Below are 12,653 nucleotides of genomic sequence, written 5' to 3' on the forward strand. Positions count from 1 at the left end.
ACTGGTTTTTTTTCGAGCTTCGATTTTTAAGATTCGGTTGAAGGGTTTAATTTCCTTCCTTAGGTCTCTCTTGGCTTCTATAGGTTCAAGGTCAACAAACGGTATGCGCTTTATAAGGTCAGATATTACAACAAGGGTGTTGTGTCGAAACGATACTTGCGCTTGTTCCTCCCTCAGGTATGAACTAAACTGACTTGCCGAGTATCGTACGTTGCACTGTTCCAAGAGTCTTGACTAAATCAGTCGTGATACCGGAGACTCTAATAGTATCGTCTCCTACGGTTAGCATATCTTTTAAAGCTCTAAGTTTTATTAGGTTGACATCGGATCCTGGATCTACTAGAAAATGAGTTTCCGAGTGCCTAAGCTCTGGAAAAGTCAGTCCAACGACTGGTGAGTCTTCTTTTTCTCGTCCAGCTCTAAGGACACGCAATGGTCCTTCAAGAATTGTACGGTTCTGGGACGCTCTCTGGGGCTCGGACTCGCTGTTGTCGAGTGGGAACTTGCGTATTTGGTTGTTTTCAAATAAAAACTCGAGGGAACAGGTGCGTGCGGCCGATACTGTAGTTGAAAGCTGTAACTTTAATTCTACTCTCAAAATTATTGTTTCTACCTCGGTCTCGCCACTTGCTTCTAATGGAACGATTACTGTTTCTGTGTCTGAATCGTCCCACTCGTGGATCGTGGACACGTTAATATAATCCTAATATTTTGATCTCGCGCCGCCTTTCTTTGTTCTAAAGCATCTTCCCGAGGTAAATCGATTACAATCACCTCGGTATCGTTAGGCCCTGAATGATGGAGCTAGGGAGAACTCGAAACGCTGCATTGCCTGCTCAAGGTAGCGCGAGAGATTTGCCAGAGATTTTTGAGTAATAAACATTATTTAAAGATCTTGCTTCCCTATTTGTCCAAGAAGAAAAACACGAATGCTCAGACGCTACTTTAGATCTTCCCTTTGCTTAAGCGTTCAGTTCAAATTAGCGGATTATTCTGTGACCTTCTGTAGGAAATTTTAACGTAGAATCCGAATTTCAACCATTTAAAAGTTGTTTTTGCTCTTTCTTGAGTTTTTGAAAAACGAACCGAATGGGTATCCAATGGGGTCTTTACGGGTACTTTGTAGAGGTTCCATTCGGTTCCTTTGGTCCACCAGGGTCCTTTTTTTTGATTCAGCAAAAACATTTATTTGCAACGCTCCTACCATGTCCATGCCCGTTTCGTGCTATACGAAAGTTCATTTAAGTTTGCTTCTGTTATCCTCAATAACCTTAGACTAAGAGCATTTGGATGTTCAAGTGCAACCATAGTATTCGCTAATTTTTTGGTGCATGGTCTTACCAAGTCCTGTCCACTGGAACTCAGATATTGAACTTACAATTTGTATAATTAAATAAAATTTACGAAGAAAGGTTTATTAATTTTTAAATACTTATATTACACAAAAAAATCATAAATAATTTCTTGTCTATTTATAAACATTTAGCAGTTGATAAACGTTTCTGTGTGTCTTTTATTTAACTGTTAAAACTTTGAGCTCGATTTCTTATTTTGTGTGAACAGAGGGGGGTGGCGAAAAAAGTTGCAGGTAAACGTGTTATAAAATTAGTATCACCTATCAAGTCCATTCAGCGAAAAATTGGAAAATATTGGTAGAAAGAAACGTTTTTTCCGAAAAAAAAAAGAATCGTGACTCTAATCCCAAATGATAAATGTGTGTATTTCCGTGGGACCCATGAGCAAAATTAATTTTTGTTTTTTGCGCGTCATGTTTTCTCCTTTTAAAAACAATAAGAAATGTGTATGATAATAAAATTCTTACAGATTAAATCTAATGACATTTATTACGGGTTTATTTAGCTTTTTGTGATATATTTCTTAGAGAAGAATTTATGTCCTAATATGTCGCCTTTTTTGCAGTAAATATTTAAATTTCAAATAAGTTTATTTTTTCATTTTCTTCTCATGACCAGTATTTAATTTTATAACAAATGTATCGTAAATTGTTTTAGATTACGAATATGATAGAAGTATACCTGACGAATTAACATTATGGGAACAAGTGGCAAGGTGATGTTTTATAGAAATCAATATACATATAGACGGATTTCCTCTTAGCAACAGCTCAAACAGTCAATTATGGACAATTTTGGGGGAAATTTTGGGATTAAATTTCTTGACTGCCTTCGTAATAGGTGTTTATTGTGGATATGAAAAACCAAACTCGGTTCATCATTTCTTGAAATCTTTCATTGAAGAATACAGATATCTACGTGATGTAGGGTTTTGTAATAATGATAAGACGTACAAGGTATCATTGAAGTTGGTGATATGTGACGGTCCAGCAAGATCGTTTGTGACGTGTACTAAGTCTCACAATGCTTACTTTGGATGTCCCAGGTGCACGGACGAAGGTGATTATGAAAATCACAGAATGCTATTTTTAAATGCTGATTGCCCATTGAGAACAGAGGAAAGTTTTTCTTTGCGCTTACAAGAAGAACATCATAATGATCAATCACCTTTTGAAGATAATGGGCTGGATTTAAAAATGGTAAGAAAAAGAAAAGCAAATTAAGTGCAAAGCAAATCCATAAAATGTAAAATCTTCTTCTTTCACTAAGGTCATGGATACCGTTTGAATTTATAAGGAAACCAAGGAATCTATAGTTAAACTGGAACGCTGAAAATCCACTGAATTCCGTTTGTTTCGTTTTTATCTTGGTTCACTTGTTTTCAATGAAGTATTATCAAAAGAATATGTGCTTTACTTCAATGTTATAAACGCAGCAATGCGTATTCTTTCTGATCAAACCTAGTATATCAGAAACAATAAATGTGCTGAGGATTTGCTGAAATGGTTTTTTGAATCAATTAAAGATTTATATGGAGAAGAAAACCTAGTGTAAACAGTCCACCTAACCTTACACGTCGCCCACGAAGCTTGAGTACATAGCCCTTTAGACGAGGATACGGCTTATCCATTTGGAAGCTTTTCACAAATAGTGAAAAGCAATATTCGCAGGCCAACAGAACCTTTGCCTCAACTGTTTGGTAGGCTTGTGGAGACAGCTAATGTGGTCAATCAGAAAATCTACGATGATCATGAAAATTAACAGCAAGTTTCAAAACCCTGTCAAACGATTCTTCCTTTTGATTGTTCTGGTGCTTATGAGGAATTAATATTCAAGAATGTTAAGCTTTGTATGATTCAAGAACCAGACAACTTTTGCTTCTTAAAAAATGCAAGTATTATTGCCGTTCAAAACGTTGAACACAAAAATGAAAAACTCGTTCTGATTGAAAAGAAATTCACTGAATTAAGTGGATTTCCTAATTATCCTGGAAATTTTTAAGACTTAGGTCTTCATGTCACCGCGCAACTAGGAACCAGTGACGTCATACAAACCACCCTAAAACTTCCCGCCCCCAGTGGATACGTCCGCAACGCAGTCAAGCCAAGCGCGACCGCGAAGTAGTAAACACCGAGACGCTCACTTAAGTGGACGTGCCGGTTTTTAACCAGCCGCAGGAACCCCTGAACTAGTCGAAAGAAAATAGAAAGAGAATAGAAAAAATCGAATGAAGTTAAAGTCCGGTATAATAAAAATTATTCCAAAAATGACGAGACAGGTCGACAATACAAGAGAAAATAGGGAAACTAATGAAATTTCGGAAATTATACTAGAAGAAAATAATGCACAACCAGATGTGAGTAATTTTGAAAACGTAAATATTATTAATCAATCGGTCGAAGGCGAAAAAAGAAGAGAAGAATTATCAAGAGATTTGAACTTAGAATTCGTAACGGTACGAAATAGAGAGTTAGAATTGGGGGGAAAAGATACAAATCAAGCGAAAGGTACAATCTCAAGAACAACACAAAAACAGACAGAAAGTACCCCAAACCCAAACAGACAAAACTATACCTCACGTAGACACGAAATTGGAATACTATCCCCAAATACTGAGAATACGTCAAGTAATTTGAGAATATAAGATGAAAATAGTAGGAGTTTTAAGAATAATGAATTAGAAATAAGCAGAATGGATAGAGAAATTGAAAATCAGAGAAAAGAACTCGAAGGATTAGAAAGAGACAGGGAACGATTAGAGTTGAATCGGTTAGAAAGAGAAGAAACTCTTAGAAAAGAAAAAGATAGGATAGAAAAAGAAAGAGCAGAAAGAGCAAGAATAAATCGCGAAAAATTGAGAATAGAAATAGAAAGACAAGATAAAGAAAACGCGAAAATTAGTGTTAAAACGTTCGGAATTAAATCTTTTATGGAAAATAATATTGAATTTTGGAGTGAGGCAAAAGAATTAATTCATTTTGAGGAAAATAAAATTGATGAAATTAAAATAAAAGAACTTTCAGAAGAAATAAGAAATTTAAACGATAAAATTGATAGAATTTTAAATTCAAGTCAAAATTTATTTTTTTAAATCAATAAGTCAAGAAATATGCAATATACGGTTTATTTCGGAGAGACAGAATTAGATTTTAAGAAGCAAAGGTACTCGTTAGCAGGTGCATGGAATAGAATGACAATAAATAGGGGTAGCGGTCAAGGGAACGAATACTCATTACCGAGACCGATGAAAAGGCAATCGATTATGCGATAATCAAATCTACCTAAATGTCAAACAGACTTGCAAGGTATAATTGATAGAAGTAGATGGACCGATATGGAAAGAGAAGAGATGAATGAAAATAACATTAATGAAATTCCAGCAACTCTCTTTCCATTCGAAATTATACAACCCCCTTTCCAAATAATATTCAATTAGCAAATTAAATTTAAATACACCACGGAAAATAGTGCAACTTATTTTTTTAATAATTTAATAAGATTTAAAAGAGGGTATAAAATTAACGAACGAGACATTTTAGAAAATTTAGATGCTGTTTTCAAAGACGAAGCATTAGGTTGATTTCAAGTAAATAAAAATAATTGGCAATATTTAGATCAATTTATTGAAGATTTTAAAGAAACTTACTTGAATAAGAGATATTCTGAAATAATTAAAAATAAAAGAAAATTTTTCAATCAGAAAAAATACCAAGACATTCATGCTTTTGTTACATAAATTAAACAATTATTTGATATATTAATGCCACGTCCGAGCCTGGAATGGCAACTAAGATAATTTAGGCCGAGTTATCGTAACCAACAAAATATGCAACAATACAAACCAAGATTCCCAAATGGAAATTCAAAATTTTTTAATCCTTGATATTCAAATAATATTTCGAATTATACACACAGAGACGACTATTTGAAAATACTCCGCAAATACCAGCGCTTTTATATCACGCGGAAGAAAATAAAAATAAATCTGAAAATAAGAAAGATGAGAAAGGACAGAAAAATCATGATGCAATTTCAGGATATAAAAAAAGTAGGGATAATAAAAAAGGAGAAACAAGTCCAAGTGCACAGGATTTCGTTGATCCAAATTTAGGAAACCGTAATTTTAATTACAGATCGCGAGAACCCATTACATGCTACAATTGCGGGAAAGTAAGCCATTTTCGACGTGATTGTTGGTATAGTATCATAAATTTGAAGTACTAGTTAACACCGGTGCAACTCACTCTTATATAGGTGGAAAATTGATAAATACAGTAAAAGAATTATATTACGAAATTAAAAAGCCAATAAATGACACATTAATGGTAGATAATGGTCAACAATTAAAAATTACAGGACAAGTTTTGATCCCTATCATAGTAGGTCATACGAAAAAATATTTATTATTCAGACTGGTTCCAAATTTAAGATCGATAGGAATAATAAGAACCGATATAATTGAAAGGTTAGGTTTAAAAATGAATTATGAGAAAAAGATTTGGTGGTTACCACAATTGCCAAAGATTAAATATGCGATTAATTAAAAATTAATTAAAATGCAGAAGCCAATAACGAAAGAAACAAAAGGTAATGCGTAAGAGAATAAGAATAGAGAGAGTGAGAAAAGTAAATTGAAATTCGGAACGAAGGTTAGCTTGCGAAACGACATGCGAGAGAGGCAGATTTGCTACCGTGTGAATTCTCTTCTCCCGTTTTGCCATATACCCCACCCCAACCCCTCCTTACAGGTGATGCACTAGACTTGATCCCGTCAGAAACCCAGCCGGAACAGAGTGTACAGGAGCATGATGTCCCACGCCCTAGACCCCACATGGCGAGCGACGCAACACTGGCATGTGCCAGCGTGGGCGTACAGAGATTAGATAAGCGGGCTAATCAAAATATAGAGAGTGAAACGAAAACAAATAAGTATAGAAACAAAATAAACACGAATTTACAGGCGAAAAATAAAGACATTTTGCGAGGAAATTTCTGAAGGCATAGTAAAGTTGAATGAAGCAGAAGAAGTGCAATTAGTTTTAGACGAAAAAATAATAGAACCATCGAATAGTGATTGTTCAAATCCGATTGTAATGATAAATAAACCGACTGGAAAATATAGATTTTGTTTGGATTTTAGAAAAGTAAATAAAATCACTAAAAAAGATTTATATCCAATTGTGATAATGTCTGCAATATTAGACACACTGAGATCAGCAAGATACATGTCAAAAATAGATCTTCGTTCAGCATATCATCAGATACCGTTGAACGAGGAATCTAAAGCGATAACAGCTTTTACTGTTCCGTGCAAAGGAATGTATCAGTTTAAGAGGATGCCATTTGGATTAAAAAATGTTCCTGCTACATTCCAGCGCCTGATGGGCAGAATAATAACACCAAAATTAAAGCCGCATATATTTTGTTATCTCGATGATATAATTATAGTCTCAAAAAAATTTTAAGAACATTTAAAATACTTAGAAATGGTATTAGATAAAATTAAAAATGCAGGTTTAACAATAGGTTTGGATAAATGCGAATTTGGATGTTCGGAAATCAAATATTTGGATTTCAAAGTAAATGAAAAGGGATTAAAAGTTGATGAAGAAAAATCGAACCAGTTTTAAATTTTCCAAGGCCTAAAATAATTAAACAAGTTCAAAGACTGATAGGAATGGCTTCATGGTATAGGAAATTTATCGCCAAATTTGCAGAAATTATGGAAGCATTACAAAAGTTATTAAAAAAGGAAGTAAAGTGGGAATGGTTTGACAAACAGGAACAGGCTTTCACGACAATTAAACACTTACTAATGACAGCACCAATTTTAGCCAGCCCTGATTTTGGAAGCCGATTCCAACTTGAAACTGATGCCAGTGACATAGGATTAGGAGCTGTTTTAACGCAAACAATAAACGGCGAAAATTATGTAATAGCATTTGCGAGTAGAGGTATGAATGGAGCTCAACGTAAATATTCAGCTTGAGAAAAAGAATGTTTAGCCGTTATCTGGGCGATTAGTTACATAATTTAAAAAATCCAACAGGTCGATTAGCAAGATGGGCTTTAGAATTGTTAGAATACGATTATGAAATTGTATATAGAAAAGGAAGTTTAAATCAAGTACAGATGCTTTATCAAGGTCAAATGTAAATCACATACAAGTCTCAAGTATTTTAGCCAGCACAATAGAATCGAAGGAAAAAGATTTTAAAGAAATAGAAGATAACTGGTATAAAAATAAAATGATTCAGGTAAAAAATAAACCAGAGGAAAATCCTAATTAGCGAATACGCGATAATCAATTACATTTTTATAGACCCGACCCTCTGAAATTTAACTTAAATTTAGATAGCAACCCGTGAAAATTAGCAGTACCGAAAGAATAGCGAGAACAAGTTTTAATTGAAAATCATGATATTAAACAAGCAGGTCACTCAGGTATGGAAAGAACGTATGCAAAAATGTCTGAAAATTACTTTTGGCCCGAAATGTATTCTGAAACGTTAAAATATTTGAAAGAATACGATATTTGTCAGAGAATAAAACCAAAAGTAAACAATGAAATAGGTTGGATGGGAAAGCGAATAATAGAAGAACCATGGGCGGTAGTAGCATCTGACATGATCGTCAACCGTGCAAAAAGAATTTCATAAGCGTATAATTTCGAAATGGGGAACACCTAGAATTTTTTTTACAGATAATTGACAAGAATATGTAAATAAGTCATATTTAATTTGACGAAAACTTTTGGTATTAGACACTCGAAAACTCCTAAATATCATGCACAAGCAAATCTAACAGAAAGATGTAATAGGTCAATTAAAACATCAATTAAAGCGTATTTAGAAAAAGACAATAAAACATGGGATGACAATTTAGATGATCTGCAATTTGCGCTCAATACTAGTAAACCTTCGTCTACAGGTTTTCCACCAGCTTTTTCAAATTTAGGTAGATAACTTCAACCCATACAACCTTTGAATAAAGATTTGGACGGAAAAAACGAAATAGAATTTCAAGAGTCAGAAAAATGGGCAGATAGAGTGAAAAAATCAAAAATAATTAGAGAAGAGGTAATTAAAAATTTAGATACCGCAAATAAAACGCAATCTAGATATTACAATCCAACGTAGGCCCATAAGTTTTGAATTTGGCGAAAAGGTACTAAAAACAATAGAAAATTGATAAATAAAAGGACGAAATAGCTTAAAAATTGAATAAAATTTTCGAAGGACCAATTTTTATCAAAGCAAAAATTTCACCAACAATTTACGAATTAAAAACGAAAAATGAAAAATCACTAGGTAATTGGAACGTGAAAGATATCAAAAAATTTATTAGTAGAGAGTAAATTTTGATTTGAATTTTTTTTTTGAGATGGCATACAAGTTAATGATTTGATTTTGATACATCTGACAAAGAAAAAAGATGACACAAACACATGCATTTACAAAAATTAGACAAAAAAGAGAACAATATTTATTTTCAGAAAAATGGACCCAAGTTGGATCCTTAAGTCTAAAGATTGCCTTCTAAGTTTGGTGGGAGAAGAATTGTTAACCCACTCTTGTAAAAAATGGTTGATCTTCTTCAACCACCAACAACAGAGACAACAGAGGGGAAAATGTACGGAAAATGGACTGCCAACGATGCAAGAAATTATAAAAGGATTAAAGGAGAAAAAACAAAAGGTAGAGGAGGAAGAGTGGAGACAAAAGGAATAAGAAGAGAAAAAATTAAAAAAAGTATATTAAACAATAAAAATACAACAAGAAAAAGAGAAGGAAGAGAAAGAGATAAACGAAATGAAGAAATTGCTTGAATATAGGCAAGAAAGATATGGGAAGGAGACGGCAAGAAAAAGAAAAGAAGAAAATCTACAGACAGAGAGATTAAGCAGAAAGGTAGAACGGGAGAAGAAAGTAATAAGAAGAAAGGAATTAAAAAAAAAGCTCTGAAGAAGGCCGAAGAGAACAAACAACTCTTTATACACATCACAGAGATAAGTATTCGAATTTAAGTTAATAATTTGTTTGAATTTCGATAAAGAAATAGCTTTTACAATAATACAAACAATTTTTTTAATAAAAATAAGTACGGCTATAAGACGCCAAGATTGATTTATAATTAAAAATAAAAGTAAAATTTAGATGTAAGTTAATGTTCAGGAAAGGAAAGTCACGGGAAAGCAGAATCTTAAAAGGATACTCATCGGAATGGATAACACAGAAAATTTTGAAAAAAAATATTGAGACAAGAAATTTGGAAAAAATATATTTCAAATAAATACTCTAGATTTTACATGTTTTTGAAATAAAATAAGAATAAAGATATCAAGAGAAGAATAAAAATGTTTTTTTTTTGTTTTTATTTTTGTTAAAAAAGTAGGATGTGTTAAATTATGTTTCAGCTTATAAGAAGATGATGGAAGAAATAAAGGTGTGGCAGTGCAGGCATTGCGATACGTACTGTGGACAGATGTCGAACAGGACAAAAAACCACCACACTGTTCCTGATTCGACAAGGACTAAATACATAAAAGGAGGCTGGGCAGAGGCAAACCAAAAGTTCAAGGAAATGATAAAAATTTTTCTAAGGAAGGAGGAATGGACAGAACTTAAAAACAGACAAACAACACAAAAAATACAAGACAAGAAAAACAATGAAGAAGATGACGATTACATTCATCTGAATCTGACAGAGGAAGAATCTTGCCTGACACTCAACAACGAAATCGAGAAAACTGAAGAATTACTGAAATAATAAACGTCATCCCAAACAGATGGGGGGGGGGTTGTAACAAAGTTACAAGCTCCCCGCTATCGTACGGCTAGGCTCGCCCATGAATAGGAGTGGGGAACGACAGCCCTAGTCCTTATAAGAGTAAGCTTGCCCGGAAGGCAAGCTGTCTTTAGTCTAGTCTTTACCCTCGTGCCAGGTACTCTCGTACGTACCAACTCCAACCCTCTTTGCTATTCTCAAGTCGGAGCAACGACCCACTAGGACGCTACCAACCCTCTACGACGCCACGCTATCCAAAAGGATCAGGCACCACCTTAACGCATTCTCGGGGAAACCGACGAGATTTTCCAGCGCTTTTGGGGCAACAGGTCCCCTTCAACCCTGAAAGTTGGTTTAAATAAGCCCCATTTATATTTGATTGCCTTTATTTTATTGACTTCACCCAATTTTCGACGCTCCACATCCTCACCCTTCCTTTTAATTTGCGAGAACCGTCACAACTTATTAACTCCTACTAAAATAGGATGCACTTAAAGCCGCCTTCTCCCTATGCAAATCACAAGTATTCTATTTTTTAAAGTTTTTAACGCTGCAAGAAAATGTATTGCGATTTTAAAGTGTTTTAAGAAGGAACCGAAGGGGGACTCAGTGTGGTCTTTAAGGGTACTTTGCAGAGGCTCCCTTCGGTTCCTTCGGTCCGCCAGGGCAAAAATGCATTTAAGCATGTTGGACAGTGAGGTGCTGTTTAATGTAAGCATTTATACGACCAGTTTGTAAATGATCAAAGAATCACCAACAGCTGGTAAAGTATAATCGTGCGCTACCACATCTACAAAATCACTAAAATCAGTGTCTTCACAATCGTTTATTAATTTCAACTTTTCTTGAATTGCACTTTTACTGTTTAAATGATGTAATACTTTCAATTTTAAAACGGTTTTATTATACGCGTAAAAATACTAACTAAAAATTAATTAAAGTGAATATTTGAATATTCTTATTATAAACGGTATTTTGCCATCCCTGAAAAATGCATCATACTAAAATGAATAAATATGTGTATATTTTTTCGCGAAGTTTACACTTAAAAATTTGATTAAATATAACGAAGAAAATTGAAAAAAATTAACAATATCATTTCCTGTACGAAATATATGGTATCAAACATAACGAAGGAAATATATCTTCTCGTATACTAGAATACGTTTATAAATGCCATAATTCTTTTTGTAAACTTTGGAATTTGCATACAGTAAAAAGACGATATTAAAATAATTTGTACAATTTCCTGTTGTCACAATTGACGCAGCTAAACGTTTAAAAAACTTTAGGGCCATACACCACGCAGATCTCGTGGCTAAGTCAGTCACCAGATAATCTTTTTTTTTTGCTGACAACAAAGTTTAATCTTTCCTTGTGCATCTCCTCAAGTTTTAAAGCATTTTTTTATTTGTCAAGAAAGTTTGATAATAGACGAAAATTACTAAACAACGCAGTTTAAAAAATTTTTCTTAAGTAAAGATTAAAAATGTAGTTTAGTCTCTCCTCCTGAATTTCGCCAATACTTTAAAAAGATATTTTATTTAACAAATATATTGTACGATAAACAGAACAATAATCTGAAAACTAGCTTGGTCGTGTGATTTACTTGGTACATGGCCTTAAAGAAACTTGAATAAAACTCTTTGAAGCTCTGAACTATTTGATATTATCTAACACCTGTTCAAAGTGTGATAAAGTATTTTTATATAATTGCGCATTGTTCTTACCGAGAAGTCTGCACTTTGAAGTGTAAGTCCAGTCTCGGGCTTCGTTCGATTAAGAGAATCAGACAGGCGATCTATGATCGAGCAAAATTCAGCTGTTTATTCACATTCCTTTAATTCTTCATGGTAATCCTTGTAATTTAATAATCCTTTTGCTGCAGTTTTACTTAAAATCTGTAACAAAGGGTACATTAGAAAAACTCTCATCTTTAACAGATTATTTGGACTTATATGATTGTAAGTAAGTTTAGGACATAATCGTCCGTGGCAGTTCTAAGGATCTATTTCAAATAATTTAAAGTAATCCCACTTGATGAGATTTGAATTTGGTTCAGTCTGAAATATAAACACTAGAAGTTTTAAAAATACAAATAAAAAATAATTGTGGAAAAATTACATACTATTTACAGTTATTAGTACCCGTAATTGTCCCTTTTCAAATAGGCGATTGCGAATGCATTTTATTAAATGGGGAGTGTCAGAGAAGATATATATCTCACTATTAGCTGCAGTAGGTTGGAGAAAGGAGTTTTTGACATTATCTATTTTTCCACTGCATCCGACTTCAGACCAAAATTTCCTGTTAGTCGTGGCTATGTCCGTTACAACACCGTGTATCTAGGCGCCAGCTTTTTCTAATAATACAATAGGTTGAATTATTAATTTGGCCAAAGTGGCACTAGAAGTTGGTCATGATTTTTGCTTAAAGCTCTCTGCCAGCAAATCCAGTAACTGCTGGTTAAAGCTACAAGGAGTCTCAATCTCTATTGAACAAATAAACTCG

At 33.7% G+C, this 12,653-nt stretch overlaps 1 protein-coding gene across 1 annotated transcript; it reads left to right on the forward strand.

Moving 5' to 3' along the window:
* Positions 1 to 4,047: 4,047 nt before the first annotated feature.
* Positions 4,048 to 10,124, forward strand: LOC117178734. The gene is made up of 7 exons (XM_033370165.1): positions 4,048 to 4,314; positions 5,271 to 5,472; positions 7,073 to 7,309; positions 7,405 to 7,507; positions 8,851 to 9,052; positions 9,190 to 9,367; positions 9,772 to 10,124. Exons 1-7 carry the CDS (start codon positions 4,048 to 4,050, stop codon positions 10,122 to 10,124), a joined length of 1,542 nt encoding a protein of 513 aa, XP_033226056.1.
* Positions 10,125 to 12,653: the final 2,529 nt, after the last annotated feature.

Source organism: Belonocnema kinseyi, chromosome 8 (assembly GCF_010883055.1).
Source record: "Belonocnema kinseyi isolate 2016_QV_RU_SX_M_011 chromosome 8, B_treatae_v1, whole genome shotgun sequence".
In the NCBI taxonomy this organism is placed as follows: Eukaryota; Metazoa; Arthropoda; class Insecta; order Hymenoptera; family Cynipidae; genus Belonocnema; species Belonocnema kinseyi.